The following is a 17,856-nucleotide window of genomic DNA, read 5'->3' as shown; positions in this document are numbered from 1 at the left end:
TTGCTAGCTGTTGGTCCATTCGTCAGAGATTTATAGAATTAATAAGAATAAGCTAAATTTTTCTAAGAATGTCAATTTTGAGACCACAAACAATATGCAAAAAAGTTTGTCGCGCTTGCCACTTGGTTTCCCCCTAAAACTCCACTCGTAGGCTGGAACACGGAAACAATGGATTTTCCATCAATTCCGCCTTATACGGAACTTACGGAAACAAGTTGCAGATTTACTGGATCGCTAAATACACATCAAAGGTTGAATTTTTGGTAGAGTAGTAATGATCAGGTCTTCCTGGAAAAACATGTAGGTGTTTATATATATATATACAAGGATTTCCACAGTTTTCACTGTATTCCTTCACTCAACCGTTTTCTCCAATTTTTCCTGTTTAGCCAGTCCCCTTCCTGTAGGTTTCTTCTACTTATTGCTTCGTCCACTTCATCTGTGAAAGATCTTCGGGGTCTGCCTCTCTTTCTTCTTCCTATCGGACTCCACTCTGTTATTCTATTTATCCACCGATTTTGGTCTGCTCTTCTGACATGTCCGTACCAGGTTAACCTCTTCTGTTCGATGTAGTCTATTATGTCGGAGTTCATTCCCATTCTCCTCTTAATCTCCATGTTATTTATTGTAGGTGTTTACGAATTATTAAGCAAACCGTTTCTAAAATATATAAAGAGGGAAGTGTTGAAATCCCGTGATTTTTGATTATTTTGGTTATTATACTGAGACCAAAAAGATACCATATTGCTCTTTTTTGTAATTTACATCACATTGGGCAGCTATACTAGAATTCCAAAAAGGAAGACAATATCGAAGATGAGACTCGAACAAAGAAAAATATGCTATTTTGGAAGATGCTAAATTGATGTCCTTCAAAACAGATCTTATTGCATAGCAGGCTGAGGCTAGTTTCTTACTTAAAAAATCAATATGAAGGGACCATTTAAGGTTGCTGTCTATAAAAATACCAATACCAGTATAGGATAATGCTACTGTCTTATCCACGTTAAAAGAGAGTAAATTAAAGTCGGAACAGGTTTTTATTTGTAGTAGATCAGAAGTTATAGTTGCATAAAAAGTTGCAATATTAGAGTTCCTCTAGGTGATACTGGTGTCATCAGCAAAAAGAAAAATTTTTCCAACGATTTTTAAGTTAGTGTTGTCGTTTATAAAGATAAGAAAAAGTAGAGGACCCAATACTGATTCTTGTGGTACTCCATACACAACGCTTTTGTGGCTAGAGTCAGTATTATTTGCTCTAACTAGTTGTTTTATATTCCCCAAGTAAGATTGGAACCGATTCAAAGAAATTCCTTGAATTCCGTAGAAATTTAATTTTTTTATCAAAATGACGTGATTTACACAATCAAAAGCTTCGGCATCACCGAAAACAGTGGCAGTGTAAAGATTATTGTTTAGTGCTTGATAGACCTCATGTAGTACAGAAAACATAGCGTCACTGGTACATTTATTAGATAAAAAGCCGAACTGACTTTGTGATAAAATGTTGTTTTCAACGAGAAAGGGCATAAGTCGGAGTTTTGTAAGTCTCTAATAATTTTTTATAGTACCAGTAGTAAGGCAATAGGTTTAGAGTTGCAGACATTCGATTTTTTACTACTCTTATGAAGAGAAATAACAATAGCTGTCTTTAGGCACTTTCGAAATATACATTTTTCAAAGAAATCATTAATTAGTGAGACTAGGACTTTCAACACTTTTTTTAAGAGATTTAAAAGAAATTTTATGGATAGTCCATAGTACTACCTACATAAAGATTTGCTTTTGATACTATTGATTGTTTGGATAAATTCAGATTTACCAACTGGTCTTATAAAGAGTGAATTCGAGATCTTTGTTAATTAAAGAGATAGGAAACAGGATCTTGTTGTGACAAAATGGTTGATGTTATATTTTTACTCATATTAACGAAGTATTCATTTAGATTTTTAGGGTTTGGAAGAGCAAATGTGTGAGCTGTGTTAGTTTTATTTCAACGATCGTTTATTATGGACCATTTTTTAGTAAATTTATTAATATTCTAGTCTCTGTAGTATTTTTTAAAAAAATTGAACGGTTATATCGTTAAAACTGGCTGGGATCCCAAAAAACTCTGGTGTCCTAGTTCTTTTGTTCAGCAGTATATTACTCGTACAATTAAATGGCATTTATTACTCTCACATTTACAACATTTTCAATATAAAAGCGGAAAAAACTCAAGCCCTTAACTTAGAATATTTATACGAGCATCATTATTGGTTTAGGGGATTCGACTAACGAACAGTTAATTAATTTTTTACGCCGAAACGGTTTATATGAAGGTACATAAACAAAATAAAACTGGCGAGCCAAAGGCTATGTCTAATTAAATTGTTTAATTTGAACAGTTATTTTGTGGCTTTCTAACTGCTGCCATGTTAGTTTTCCGATTTGATGGATTTCAAAGAGTTAAAAATTTTAAATCAATTAAAGTGATATTTAATTTACGTTTTAATATTTTTGCAATACTTTTAATTGGTAGATTCATTATTTTTTTGAAGATAATGAAATGAAAAACTTTTTTTCAAGAAAATTATTTTATTGTATTCGATATCTTCTTCTTCACGTGTCATCTCCGCGGCGGAGATCGGCAATCATCATAGCTATTCGGACTTTTGAGACGGCTGCTCTGAATAGTTCATTTAACGTAGATCTGTTTCACTCTCTCAGGTTGCGCAGCCATGATATTCTACGCCTCCCTATGCTTCTCTTTCCTTGGATCTTTCCCTGCATAATCAGTTGAATGAAGGTGTATTTCTTCCAACGTTTAATATGTCCGAGATATTCCAATTTTTTTGTTTTAATTGTATTTAAAATTTCTATTTCTTTATTCATCCTTCTCAGAACCTCTTTGTTTGTGACGTGTTCTGTCCACGATATTTTCAGAATTCTTATGTACACCCACAGCTCGAATGATTCCAGTTTTTTCATTGATGTCGCATTCAAGGTCCAAGATTCTATTTCATAAAACAAAGTCGAAAAAACATAGCACCTCGACAACCTAACTCTTAATTTCAATTTTAAATCCTTTGCATTCTTCTCATTTTGTTGAGATTTACTCTAGCCTTTTCTATTCTGATTTTGATTTCCTGAATGGTGATAAAAAAGTTCGTAGGATTATAACTTTTTGTTCCAATTGCCCTGGTCAACCAGGATACTTTTTGCTTTGTTTTAATAAGGCACATAATCAAGAAGAAGTAGCAGAAATTACCAATCAATTTTAAAATGCTTTTGTTCTGTTGATTTTAATATAAAGGATTTTGTTTTTATAAACACCTTTAATTTTATCCAATTACCTTAGTGTTGGCAGCATGTCCTCTTTGAGAGGAAAGTAGATTAATACTTCTATAATAGTTTTCTGTATGTACCTTATATATATGCAAAAATTATACTTCTGTGTACTAGAGGGTATGAAGTACTTACATGTACACACATGACATAGGGAGTATGTGACGCACAGACAGAATAGACCATAACTAGACTTCGGCAAATATGCATATTGCATATTTTGCATATTGTGCATATTTTATGCAAATATTTCATATTTTGGCATATTTGTATAAAAGTTTGCATAAAGTGCATAAAAGTTCAGATTTTTATACTGTATTTGAAAATTTTTAAACATACCAATTTATTTCAATTCTTGTATAAAATTTTGTAGTCATTTTAATCAAGAAATGATCTAAGTACGTAATCTCTACAGGTACAAAACATTTACAATTTCAAAGAAGATCAATTTAAGTAGCCCTCAACATTCTTAGAAAGTCTCGGTCACTGAGGCATTCAGTTATTGGATAATCGCTAAGGGTTCGCTCATTTGCATTTTATGATCTAATCCCCAAATCTATCTACAATTTATTGTATCTTAACAGCAGGTAAACGGCTAATAGTTTTGTTTCTAATTTAGGGATTTTCCAAAATCTCCTAGTTTATTGAATTAGGTACCTAAACATTTCTAATTTGATGCTCAGATTTGTAAATCATTTTTGTTTTGATATTCAAAGCGTAAACACTCGTTGTGCGTAACAAAAAGGAAGATTGTGATTTTATAATGCCTAAAACAACCAGTGCTTCAACTTGGATTAAACCTTATAAAGAGCTGTCTATGGATATGGGAAAAATCTACTGTTCAGTCTGTGGAAAAATTGTAAGTATCTAATATTTTCTATTAAATATCTAATATTTCATACATACAGGGTGTTTCCAAATGACACTTACAACGTTTGACTGTAGATACTTCTCGAAAAATTGAACAAAACGATATAGTTAATGAGGGGTCAAACTTATTTACTTTTCGAGATACAGGGTGTTAAAATTAAAAAAAATTAAATTCTTTTAGTTAATAACAACAATAACTTTAAAACCAATAAACGTATTTACTTGAAATTTAGTGCTCGTAGGTTGTTTTTAAATGAAAAATAGCTTCCTTTAGTGAGAAAAAATTGTCCATGGTACAATACAATGGTGTGTATTTAGAAAAATTTTTCAGCTTTACTTTTTTTTATGAAGTCAGCTATTCTAAAACACAATTATTTTTATTGTAATTGAATTAACAAAAAAAAACTTTTGTTGAATTTTAAAATAAGTTATATGATGTACTAATGGTTAGTAACAAAAACTAATTTGTGGATTAATACTGCATTTAAAACACTTAGCGAGTGTTTTTTTTTCCAAACCAGTTATTTGATTAACCAAAAACACCTTGTATATTTTTATATTTTAAAGGTTGGGTTAAAATAAAGGTTTTTATTTTTATTTATAGATAGCATGTGAGAATAAATTTCAGATAGACCAACATGTGAAAACTGCTTCACACATTGCAAAAAAGGAAAAATAGGAGGAAAACATCAAACTTCAATGGCTAAATGTTTCCAATCTACTTCAAAAAAATTAGATGAGCAAGAAACTTTTAATGAAGACTTGTGTCGCGCATTAGTGTCTGCAAACATACCGCTTTCAAAATTAGCAAATGTAAATTTTAGTTCGTTTCTAAAAAAATATTGCAAACTTAATGTTCCAAGTGATCGGTCTCTAAGAAGAAATAATGTGAACGGGCTATACTCGTCGGTGTTAATTAATATTAAGGAAGAAATTGCAGATAATTATTTTTACATATCTGTAGACGAAACCACTGATTCCTCAGGAAAGTATATTGCTCATTTATTGATTGGTGTTCTTAAAGAAGATACCTTACCAAAATCTCATCTTATTTCATGCCAGCAACTTGAGAAAACAAATGCTTTAACAATTTCGCGTTTTATACAAGAAACATTAGCAACTTTTTTTCTTCCGACAACTATTCCTTCTAATAAATTACTGCTTATTTTATCGGATGCTGCTCCTTATATGGTGAAAGCAGGACAAAATTTAAAAATATTTTTCCCAGATTTAATACATGTTACTTGTGTAGCGCATGGATTAAACAGAGTTGCAGAGGAAATACGAAAAAAGTTTCCTCTTGTAAATACCATGATATCCAGTGTCAAAAAAGTATTTCTTAAATCTCCTATAAGAATTCAACTTTATAAAGAAATGCTACCTAACATTCCTCTTCCACCACAACCTATTTTAACGCGATGGGGAACATGGTTAGAAGCAGCTAATTTTTATGCAGATCATTTTGTTAAAATAAAGAACATAATTGATACGTTAACAGATGAAAGTTCCCAATCTCTTTTGGATTCTAAACAAACTTTTCAGAGTAACTTGCTTCAACAAGAACTTTCATTTATAAAATCAAATTTTAGTTTTGTTCAAAAAACAATTACTCAGTTAGAATCACCAAAACTGTCATTGTTCGAAAGTACAGCATTAATAAAAGAATTTGCGTCATGTTGTCGGAACGTTAGAGGTAATATTGGAAAAGATATTTTAAAAAAATTTGAAGCTACTATGGAAAAAAATAAAGGTTACCATATTCTTTCTGAAGTAGTCAGTGTTCTAGCTGGAAATATTTCGGAAACAATTAATTTAGAACCAAATGTTTTGGTTAGTTTGAAAAATGCTCCCGTTACATCAGTTGATGTTGAACGAAGTTTTTCCATATATAAATATATGTACTCAGACAGAAGCCACAAGTTTTTGTTAGAAAATTTTGAACACCACTTGGTCATTTATTGTTACCATAATTCTAAATAAGTTTATTCATACTTAAAAATGATGTAGTTACTTAAAATAAATGTAAATCTTAATGAATAGTAGGAAATATTTAGTTATGTACACTTTTTTTTAAATAAAATTGTTACTATTTTACGATTTTTTTATTTATTTGTATGCATATTTTGTAAAATATTTGCATATTTTCGGGTAAACACGTGCATATTTATGCGCATATTTTCTACATTTTTATTTGCATATTTGCCGAAGTCTAACCATAACTTTTTTCCTATAGTAAGTATTTAACCGCCGCAGTCAAGGTGTTAAATAATAATGTTAAATGAAAGATCGACATTAATTTATCCTAGAGAAATGTTTATGAAAATATGTGTTATTTATTTATTTATAAATGTTTGATAACATATTTCTAAATAATATATGAGTAATGTGGCTCTTAATAAGGAAAATATTTGAACGAAAAGTTAGTTTTCTAGGCAGTGAGTAACTAAAGGAAAAAATAGTTAATGAACAAATCAAAGAAAGAAAAACTAATTTGATACCGTTTTACCGATAATAAAATTTTAATAATTTATGAATTTTCCTTGTTCCAGGTAGCAAAAACTGAACCTCATTCCTCAAATAAATTTAATGAGAAGCCATCATGGAGTGATCTCTCGCTCAGCATGACCCTTGCTGAAGAACACTTCGACGATGGTAGATTAATATTGCGATGTATAGCAGAAATAGGAAATATCTATCGCGAAGAGGCTGTGCTCAAATTACGTAGTGTGCGTGAACCCGTCCCCGAAAGAGGTAAGATCAATCAAATCGTTGTAATCAAGATGTAATTAATTTTAAGAATATTAGTTTAATTGACCAGGATCCTAGGCCCATTTTCATCATTTATTACTAACAAGCTAATTTGTCGTAAATAGCTTCATTTTGGCGAGACGCCCAACTTTTGTCCTTACAACAATTTGCGTTTGTGGTAACAGGAATGAAATATGTTTATTTAACGATTCTCAGATAGTTATTACTACCGGATATTTCTCTTGTTTATTCTCGAGATAATTATGTAGATTAACCAAAAAAATATTTGTTCTACAAAAGGAAAGGTTTTATCAAAGAGTCCTCCGTTTCCCATGTGTATCATGAATGAGGTCATAAAAATTAATTATTTTTATTATCCAGATTTAGCCATACGGCTCACACTACCTCTAAAAGGAAAATACACTCATCCTAAATACCTAAGGTATCAAAAATATTGACCTATGGTGAGGCTCTTTCCATATTACCTAGTCCTAGGTTACTTATTATGCTGGAGTACCTCCCAAAAAATTTCGTACGCATCTGGACGTCTAGAGTAGTTTTCTGCATGGTCTTACAGAGATGTTTATTCAGACCCAGTTTTTTCTTGTTTTCTAGGATGTTCTTCGGAGTGACTCCAGTAGTAGTAAGAATAATAGGCATCGTCTAGGTACCTTTCACTCTCCACTGTCTCCGTATTCGTATTTCTAGATATCTATACTTGACGATCTTTTCGTTGTATTTAACACGCAGAATATTGTTGTTAGGTATCGCCACATCGATTAGTATTGTTTGTCTCGTTAGTTTATTAACTAGTACGCGATCTGCGCTATTGTGTGCTACTGTTTGGTCTGTAAGCACAGTACGGTCCCAATATAGCTTGAAGTTGTCATTTTCAAGTACACTCTCTAGGGCGTATTGATAATATGGGAGATGGTGTGCTTGGAAAGTTCCAATTTTATAGTTACTTCTTGATAAAGGATTTTCCCTTTCATACCGTTCCTTATATTCAGTTACTGCAAATGCTTAACAGCCCTCAGTTAGATATTGGACGGTTTCTTGGGCTTGACATCCATATCGGCATTTGTCGTTTTGGACGTCGAAATGCCCAAAACGACAAATGCCGATATGGATGTCAAGCCATACCAGCACCAACACTTGAGGAAGTAAAGAATGCGATCGCGTCTTTAAAAGACCTTAAAGCACCAGGAAATGATGGCATAAATGGAGAGTTGTTAAAAAAGGAGGAAATCTTTTACACCAAAAATTGTATGACATCATTCTAAGAGTATGGCAACAACAGAAAATGCCTAAAGAATGAAATGGCAGCGTTATAATTCCCATATATAAGAAAGGAAACAAAGAAGAATTCCGAAACTATAGAGGCATATCGCTTATTAGCATATCATATAAAGTGCTATCAATTATCTTGCTAAAGAGACTCACACCATATTCGGAAGATACTCTAGGTGACAACCAATGCGGTTTTCGTGCTGGAAGGTTAACTATAGATCAGATATTTACCATCCGACAAATTTTAGAGAAAAACTAGTAATTCAGCCGCGATGTGCACCAAATTTTCATAGATTTTCAGCAAGCATTTGATTCCATAAAAAGAAGCAAATTGTGGATAGCAATGACATGTAAGAAATGAGAATACCAAGAAATTTAGTTAAATTAACGCAAATGTGCGTGACAAACTCATATATGCAAGTAAAGATAGGAAGCATAACATCGATGTCATTTGGTATAAATTCAGGACTTAGGCAGGGGGAACCCTTTTCACCGTTGCTGTTAAATTTTGCTTTGGAATATGGAATAAGTAAAATATCGTCTGAGCTGCCAGGAGGATTTGCTGATCAAGGATTAAAACTGTTGCTGGCCTTTGTTGATGATATAGATGCAGCCACGTATTCTACAAGAGATGTGAGATAGGTGTTTTCACAGCTCGAAAAGGAAACAGGTAGTCTGGGTCTCCGAATGAATGAAGTAAAGACGAAATACATGGTAGTAACCAAAAATCCAAGACCAAGAGTTAGACAGAACATCAGTATTAATGATCACAACTTCGAATTAGTAAAAGAGTTTAAATACCTGGGGCGATAATCACAGCGGATAACCCATTGAAAAAGAGGTCTCAGCAAGCACAGCTACAAAAAATAGAGCATTATACTCCCTTTTAACATTATTAAGATCGCAGCTGCCAAAGAGAAAATCTAAATTAACAGTGTACAAGTCGATTATTCGCCCAATTATAACATATGGCAGTGAAACATGGACTCTCAACCAGCGGGAAATCAATAAGCTTTTAGTATTTGAAAGAAAGATTCTCAGAATAATATTTGGCCCTCAAAGAGATGAATTTACAGGGGATTGGAGAAGACGCCGCAATGCTGAATTGGTGACTCTGTATAGAACTGAAGACATAGTAAGACATATCAAGGCAAACCGAATAAGATGAGCATTTCACGTGGTACGATCAGAGGATGACATAGTGTTTTTTGAAAAACGAGATGGTAGAATATCAGTAGGCCGACAAAGAAAAAGATGGAAGAATAATGTTGAAGCCGATTTATCTAGAATTGGGGTACAACAATGTGGAATAAAAGCGCAAGATCGTAGAGAATGGAGGGCGCGATAGTAGATGTGGCGAAGACTTACCCCGAGTTGTAAAGCCAGCGAAGAAGAAGAAGAAGAAGACACAAGCAGAATGGGGGAGACCCGTATGGTTAAAATACCAGGAGATGGATCATCACTGGGTAAAAGAAGTACCTATTGGTTTACTAAGGAACAGTTGTAGTGACAATTCTTCATAGATACATCAATTCGCCAATGATAAAGCAAATTTCTTATAAAGAGAAAGAAAAAAAAAAGAAAAATTTCATAAACATTTTTTGTAAATGTGCCATAATTTTTTGCATTATTTTTAAGCGTTTATAAATTTTAATACCAAAACCTTTAATATCCAAACACTTCTTCTTTTTGTAGTTCCTTCGCCTATCGGAGGTCGGCTATCATCACAGCTATCCGTACCTTATTGGCCACTGCTCTGAAAAGATCTACTGAGCTGCAACTATACCACTGTCTTAGTTTCTTAGCCAGGAAATTCTTCGTCTTCCTATGGATCTTCTACCCTTGATTTTACCTTGCATTATGAGCCTTAATATCTCATATTTCGGATCTCTGGTAATGTGGCCTAAATATATCAGCTTTCTTGTTTTGATGTGATTTATGACCTAGCAAACCTTTTGTCGCCTTCTTAACACTTTTGCATTTGTAACTCGTTGGGTCCATGGTATTTTCAAAATCCTTTTATAGCACCACCTCAAATGATTTCAAATTCTTTATGTTATCCACTTTTAGTGTCCAGCTTTCCATTCTATACAACAAAGTCGAGAACACGTAGCATCTTTAGTCTCTTATCCTCAGCTCCAGAGGAAGGACTCGATTAACAAACATTGTTTTTATTTTAATGAATGCTTATCTTGCAATTTCAATGTGTGTCCTTATTTCTCTACCTTGGTCATTGTTTTCATTTAGTCAGGTTCCCAGATATTTGTAGTTATTCACTCTTTCTACTTGTTTTCCCTCGATATCTAGCCTTCCTACTGTATGTTTCTTAGAAATAATCATGCAATTGTTTTTGTTAACGTTCATTTGTAGTCTATATCTTATACTGACTAGAGTAATCTATTTACTAAGCATTGCAGTGCATCTAGACTGTCTGCGAAAAGAGCGGCGTCATCTGCGAATCTGATGTTGTTCAAGATTTTTCCATTTATTGATATACCCTCTTGTTCCTCTGATATTGCTTCCTTAAAAATAGCTTCGCTGTACAATGGGGACAGCACGTAACCCTGCCTAATACCTCTTTTGATTTCTATTGTTTCTATATCGACAGGTTCGATTCTAACCTTTGCTTTTTAATTTCAGTACAGATTGACAATAACCCGTATATCTCGACTATCCACGTCCTTTTCTTTTAACAGAGTCTCTCTCGTTCCTAGTCTTCCTCTGAATCCAAACTGGGTGTCACCTATATCTTCGTCTATTTTTTTGTATAGTCTTCCATGTATCATTTTGAGAAATATCTTAAGTGTGTGGCTTATTAAGGAAATTGGTCTGTACTGGGAGCATTCTGTCGCATGTACTGATTTTGGTAGTGTTACAAACGTGGAGAGCAACCAATCTTCGGTTATTACTCCTGTTGTATATACTTTGTTAAACAGATCTAAAAGTATATGTAGTGTTTCTTCGTCAATGCATTTAATTAGCTTAGTGGGTATCTGATCTGAGCCTACTGATTTTGTGGTCTTTGCATTTCTAATTGCCTGTTTTAATTCGCACATTCGCACATCCAAACACAGTACTTTTATATTCAGAATATGATAAGTTACGCTTTTTAAAGGTTTTCAAATTAAAATAAAAAAGCTTATAATTTATTAAAGCTAATATTTCCCATTCAATATGTCAAACAAGACGCACAGTTCTTATTTGTTTTGATCATGGGTCACTTACCTCTTGTTTACTATTACGAGATGTATCCTATACTTTAAGTTTTTTGTGATGTATCGGCTTTATTTGTACCGCAAACTTGTTGAATGTTTTTTCGAACGAACGTCGATATTTTTTGTGCGACTTATGTTTTCGTGAAACATCAGATTATCATGCGATATTTTACCGTAGTTTTAGATGAGACTTTCCATTACTTATTGAGAAATAGCATGAATAACAATGAGATATTTTCACTAGAGATAAAATATACTTATGCAGGTGTGTCTAAAATGTATTGTCAATGATTTTTTTTTTCATGAGTCCTCTTTATTTCGTATAACTTTTTTAATTAATAATTATAATTAGTTTCAAACACAGGAACTATAAACAAGAATGCAGTATAAATAATAGGATATGCGGACGATATAACCATAGTAGCAACAGATAAAAAGGCATTAAAGAAATCCTTCCAAGAAATAGAAAACGAAGCCAAACTGAAAGGACTGGAAATAAATGAAAATAAACAAAATACATTAACGTAAACAATAAAAAGAAGACACAAATGACAGAACTGACAAGAGATCCAAAAAGTTTCGAAGAGGTTGAAACATTCAAATATTTGGGAGTACTAGTCAACAGAAGAAATGAAAGTGTAGATATAAAAAGAGTAATTCAAGCAAAAAATCTTCTTCTTCTTCTTCTGGTTCCTATCCGTTTCGGATGTTGGAAATCATATTGGCAATCATGACCTTGCTCGCTGCGGCTCGAAATAGCTCCGTTGAGGTTTTCTTAAACCATGTTCTTAAATTCCGCAGCCATGATATTCTCCTTCTACCGGGTCCACGCTTACCTTTCACTTTACCTTGCAATATAGACTGCAGCAGGGAGTAACGGTGCTGATTTCTCATAACGTGTCCCAGATATTGCAATTTTATGCGTTTGATCGTAAACACAATCTCTGGTTCCTTCTTCATTTTTTCTAGAACTTCCTTGTTCGTGATCCTTGCTGTCCATGATATTCTCAGCATTCTTCTATAAAGCCACATCTCAAATGCTTCAAGTTTTTTAACAGTGGTGTCTGTAAGCGTCCATGCCTCCGCCCCGTACAACAACACAGAGAAAACATAGCATTTCAAATGTCTCATTTTTGTATCTAGGGATATGTTGTGACTTTTGAAGATGCGCTCATTTTGTTAAAGACCGTTCTTGCCTTTCCTATGCGGCACTTTATTTCCTGTACATTGCTCCACTGTTCTTTATAATAGTTCCCAGGTAGCAATACTGTTTTACTCGCTCTATCTGCGTCCCATTAATGTATAGATGAGCCCCATTTATATTCTCCTTGCTGATAATCATTTGTTTCGTTTTGTGGGTATTAATGTTTAGTCCGTACTGTTGACTGTACTCGTTTATTCTGTCCATTAGCCTCTGAAGTCCCTCTAAACTATCTGCTATCACCATGGTGTCGTCGGCATATCTAATATTGTTTACTCTTTCACCATTTAGAAGGATGCCTTCGTCTATTCCGTAAAGAGCCTCGTTAAAAATTTTCTCTGAGTACATATTAAATATCAATGGCGATAGGATACATCCCTGTCTAACTCCACGTAGTATTTTTATATGATCTGTTTCTTCTCCGTTAATTTTCATGTATGCGGTCTGATTCCAGTATAGTTCTGAAATTATTCTGAGGTCTTTGTCATCCAGGTCTGCTTCTTTTAAAATATTTATCATCTTTTGATGTTGAACTCTGTCAAATGCCTTTTCATAGTCGATCAAGCACGCGTATACGTCGCAGTTAACGTCCCTGCATCTTTGAATCAGTACTTGTACTCCGAAAAGTGCCTCTCTGGTACCCACTGCGTTAATGAAGCCGAACTGTCTGTTCGATATTTGTTCCTCGCACTTCTTATAAATTCTTTCATGGATGACTCTAAGAAACAGTTTCAACATGTGGCTCATTAGGCTGATTGTTAGATATTCTTCGCACTTTTTAGCCCCCTGTTTTTTAGGTATCGCTATGAATTCTGATTCTAGCCATTTATCAGGGACGATTCCTGTATTGTATATTTTATTGAAGACAGCCGTGATCCAATTTATTCCTTCTTCCTCCAAGAGTTTTCAAGATTCAGCTTCGATATTATCAGGCCCTACAGCTTTCCTGCTTTTCATTCGTTTTATTGCTTCTTCTACCTCGGATTTAAGTATGTCCGGGCCCGTCAGCCTCTCTGAAAATGGATGCCTATAATCCGTTCTTTGATCTTGAAAAAGTGTCTCCAAATATATTCTCCATTTGTCTTTTATCTCTTGGGTGTCAATGATTAATTTTCCATTGGTGTCTATGAGTTTCATTATTGTGTTCGCTTTTTAAAAGTACCCGTTATTTCTTTTACCTTTTTGTGTACATTAAAATTGTCATGCTTGGCTTGTAGTCTTTCTATTTCTTTACTTTTCCCTACAGCTTCTTTTTCTTTAGCTTCTCTTATTTTTCTTCTGATGTAAGCCTACATTTTTTTATATTTATCTTTATTTCCTTTAATTAACCTTCTGCGTTCCATTAAGTGAAGTATTTCTGGAGTCATCCAAGATTTCTTCTTTGTTTCTTTGTTTGGTTTTAGCAGATCTTGTTTAGTTTTCTTAATTATTTCTTCGAATTGATTGATTTCTTGTTGGATGTTATTTTCTTCTTTTAGTTATTTAACTTGGTTGTTAATATATTCCCCCACTTGCTTTTTAACTTCCGGATGTTGCAGGGCTGTCATGTCGTAGTTAGGTCTAGACTTTTTCTTTATTGTCTTCAGTCTCACATCCATGACTCTCACTAAAGGTATGTGGTCAGATTCAATGTCCGCTCCTGGATATGTTTTGACAGATTTAAAACTGTTTCTGAATCTTCTATTTACCAATATATAATCTATCTGGTATCTAATTACGTTATGGGGTTTATCTGCTGGTGCCTTCCATGTATACAATCTCCTCGGTGGTAGTTTAAAAAATGTGTTTAGAACCACTAGCTTATTATCTTCTGCGTATATTTCTAGTCTGTCACCTCTTTCGTTTCTTTGTCCTAACCCAAAAGGTCCGATTAGAGACGTTTTCCGTTCGGCCCCAAGTTTTGCATTGAAATCCCCCATTATGATGCTGACTTCGTGTTTAGGTATTCGTTCTAATATATCCTCTATGCTTTGGTAGAGGGTCTCTACTTCCTCGTCGTCTTTATCTGCAGTGGGAGCGTATATTTGTATTATGTTTACATTCACTGGATTGGCTCTTATTTGCAGTAATATTACTCTGTTGGACACTGGGACAAAATTTAAAATACATCTACTAATTTTTCTCGTTATTATCACACCACTCCATGCTCTAGTTTTCCATCTAGTGACCCTGAGTAGAATATTCTGTGATCTTTTTTGTCAATGCTTCCTGTTCCGGGCCATCTCATCTCGCTTATTTCCATTATGTCAACGGTCATTCTTTCCATTTCCTGAATGGCATTGTCTATTTTTCCACTCCTTGCCATATTTTTCATATCCCATGTGCAAATTTTTAAATATTGTGGTTTTGCTGATTTTTCTTTTTCATAGGTTTGGGGAACTTACTCCGGAATCGTATTTGGTTGTGAGCATTACCATATATGATTTTATACTAGGACTATTCAATGGAATCTTTAATGTAGTGGTTGTCCTCGGCCTTCTTCATCCTTATGCCGTTGACCTCTACTGAGGTTCCTTCGCCTTTAGGGCCAGTTTCCCAACCTTCGGACAAAAGAGTACCCTGTCACTTACCAGCTCATCCGCCCGAAGCCGTTGGCCAGTAAGTGGGGGATTGCTGATACCTGCAATCGCTCGGTAAAATTTTCGCCATATCTGGCTACCCTCACTTAGTTTAGCCTGCAGACCAATGCAGTTGTCCGGGGTGTGGCACGTGGAGCCATAAGTGAGAGTTAGCTGTCTTATGAGGACCAGTTAGAGGACCTGCCGGTGCAGAGGGATATTAGTTGTTTTGAAACCTACACGACCTTGGACATTGGTCGTTTTGAAACAACGACCAATTTTCTTCATTTAATTTCAATGGAAGTTTAGTAGTTATGTTACGAAATTTAGGCATAGCTGGATGAGTTTTTTAGAAGGAATCCAGTAGCGTATTCAGGTCAGATTGTCCAAAAAGTGGAGATTGGTTGTTTTGCAAGTAGGGGTCTCAAGTTCCGTCAGACAGTATGAAAAGTTATTTTTGCTGCTGTTAATGAAAGTGTACTGAAAAAATTACCCGGTTATCTATGAATTTTTGATGAATGAAATTTATTGAAACCATATTTATCATCAGACAATTTTATTTTCGTGGTGTTCTAGTAATTTTTAAGCTATTTATTTAAAAAAGTATATTGTCTGAAATAACTTGTTTGCCGATTTTTCTATCTGATGGGTAAAATGGTGTGGAACACTAAGAGAAAAACGACTCAGAACCAAAAAAAGTAGCAGAGTGAAACTGTGTCAAACTCGGCCTAATGAAGCGATACCGAAAGTTTGGAGAGAGTATATATGATATCTTTTTTGGCCACAGGCACTCTTACTATTAAATAATTTTAAAGTAGATTATTATGCTTTTTCTTTAAAATTGTTAGATTCTTGTCAGTAAAATTAACACATATCTCTTTTGTTTCAGTGAGCGCTTACAGCGTTGCTACGTTATGCGTCTACTCACGACCGCTGCTGCAAATAATTGCTCTAATTTCAATTACGTCAATGTTAAGTTAAGTTTAAATAATTTACAGTTAATGTAAGTACTTGTACTAACTACTATATTTTGATTTAAATAAGGATGTAAAAATTAATTACCGTTAAGAGAAAAATTATTGTTATCTGTTGTTTACGCAATATATTTACACCAACAATTTGTATTGTATTTATTTTAATAGTAGAAATACTACAACGTATGGTTAGCTCTAAAGGAAAAAGGTTAACTAGATAAATCAACTTAATTTCACTTGAAGTAACCCTAATTACAAAGTGCAAAGTGCATATCAATAAGTGCTTCAAAACGAGCAATATATTTACTGCAATCTTGTATCGAAAATATTTTGCCTACCATAGGGTAAGATTATAAGGGGTAGAAGATAGAAATTACTGGAGGCGAAGATAGGGCAAGCAAAACAAATCGAAACTTATGCAGACGGCACTCAGGGTTTGTTAGGAGAGCTGGGGTCGTGGATAAGTCGATGACACGGGGTTTGGATTGGGGCAACTACAAAAATATAAAAGAAAAGTTCATGAATCTCTTAGGACAAATAAAACAAAATACAGAAAGGAAACAGGAAACACCTCTAGTCATTTAAAAATGCACTTCGAGGTGCCCAATTATAACTATTACAACAACTAGTTGTAACTAGGAAAATAATTATTAGAAATGAAGAACATATCTTTTTCAAATGAAACTCAAAAAAGGGTTAGTTAAAAAAAATAATCAAAATGTTAAAAAAAATTTAACATTTATTGTGTCTTACCAGAAACACTTATAAAAATAATGAAACAAATTACTATATAGATTAATAGTTACAGAGTACAAAAATAACAAAAAAACTTACATGTGTCCTAGCCGTTTACAAACTCTGTTGCTACAAAACTTACAAAATTGCTTGGAGGTTAACTTTCTTTAAAAATAAAACAAACTAAAGTCAAAAAAAAATAATAAAGCGAGCTGTCTTATGTTAACATTAAAGTTAAAACCGAAAAATTAAAATGACAGCTAAAGTCAAATCCTAAAATTTACAATTTTGAATATTACAATTTTTTAAATTTTAATGAAAGCAATATACGTACTTAAAAAAAATGTCTGTCTTTACTTTAAATTTAAACACAAAAAAGTTACCTGGACTGCACTGGGGTTTTACACTAAAATTCTGGAACTATAACTGGAACTAAACAAACTGCTTCAGGAACAAAACAGGATCAGCTAGATTGAAGAAGCACTTATGCAACTTTAGACTGGACTTTTTAAAAAAAAAAACAGGAAACTGAAACATCAGAATTACTGCAGGCGACACAAATTTCTAAAATACTTTTTTAACCTCCTCTGTAACTACACATACTTCACACTTTACTTTACACCGCTACAATTTCCATAAAAAGGGGCAAAAACAGAAAACTTTACAAATTCGACGAATAAATTTTTATCCTAAGCCGACTGTCTTTTACAGCTACTCCAGTAAGAATGAGCAATTATCTTCTAAAATTCATCGCATAAGTTAGAATAAACAAAAAGCTAGGTATAAACAAACACAAACGAGAATTGAAATAATTTTAAAACGTAGTATCGGGCAGTTTAACGATCAAACAAAAAATATCTAAGAATTTGCGCCTGTGACATAAACAAAAATAAAATGATTTATTATCGATTTGGCGACGTGGAAAGAACGAAATATTA

The 17,856-nt window shown here is 33.6% G+C and overlaps 1 protein-coding gene across 1 annotated transcript in view; it reads left to right on the top strand.

Annotated features, from left to right (window-relative positions):
• The window catches only part of LOC140447197 (uncharacterized), a 173,731-nt gene extending 157,416 nt beyond the window's left edge, over window positions 1-16,315 (top strand). The window contains exons 5-6 of the mRNA XM_072539710.1: window positions 6,747-6,948; window positions 16,099-16,315. Coding sequence (XP_072395811.1) covers window positions 6,747-6,948; window positions 16,099-16,190 — 294 coding nt within the window. The 3' untranslated portion in view covers window positions 16,191-16,315. The remainder of the gene's footprint in view (window positions 1-6,746; window positions 6,949-16,098) is intronic.
• The last annotated feature ends 1,541 nt before the right edge of the window (window positions 16,316-17,856 follow it).

The sequence above is a fragment of the Diabrotica undecimpunctata genome, chromosome 8 (genome assembly GCF_040954645.1).
Source record: "Diabrotica undecimpunctata isolate CICGRU chromosome 8, icDiaUnde3, whole genome shotgun sequence".
Taxonomy (NCBI): domain Eukaryota; kingdom Metazoa; phylum Arthropoda; class Insecta; order Coleoptera; family Chrysomelidae; genus Diabrotica; species Diabrotica undecimpunctata.
This window is presented reverse-complemented; position numbering and strand designations above follow the sequence as displayed.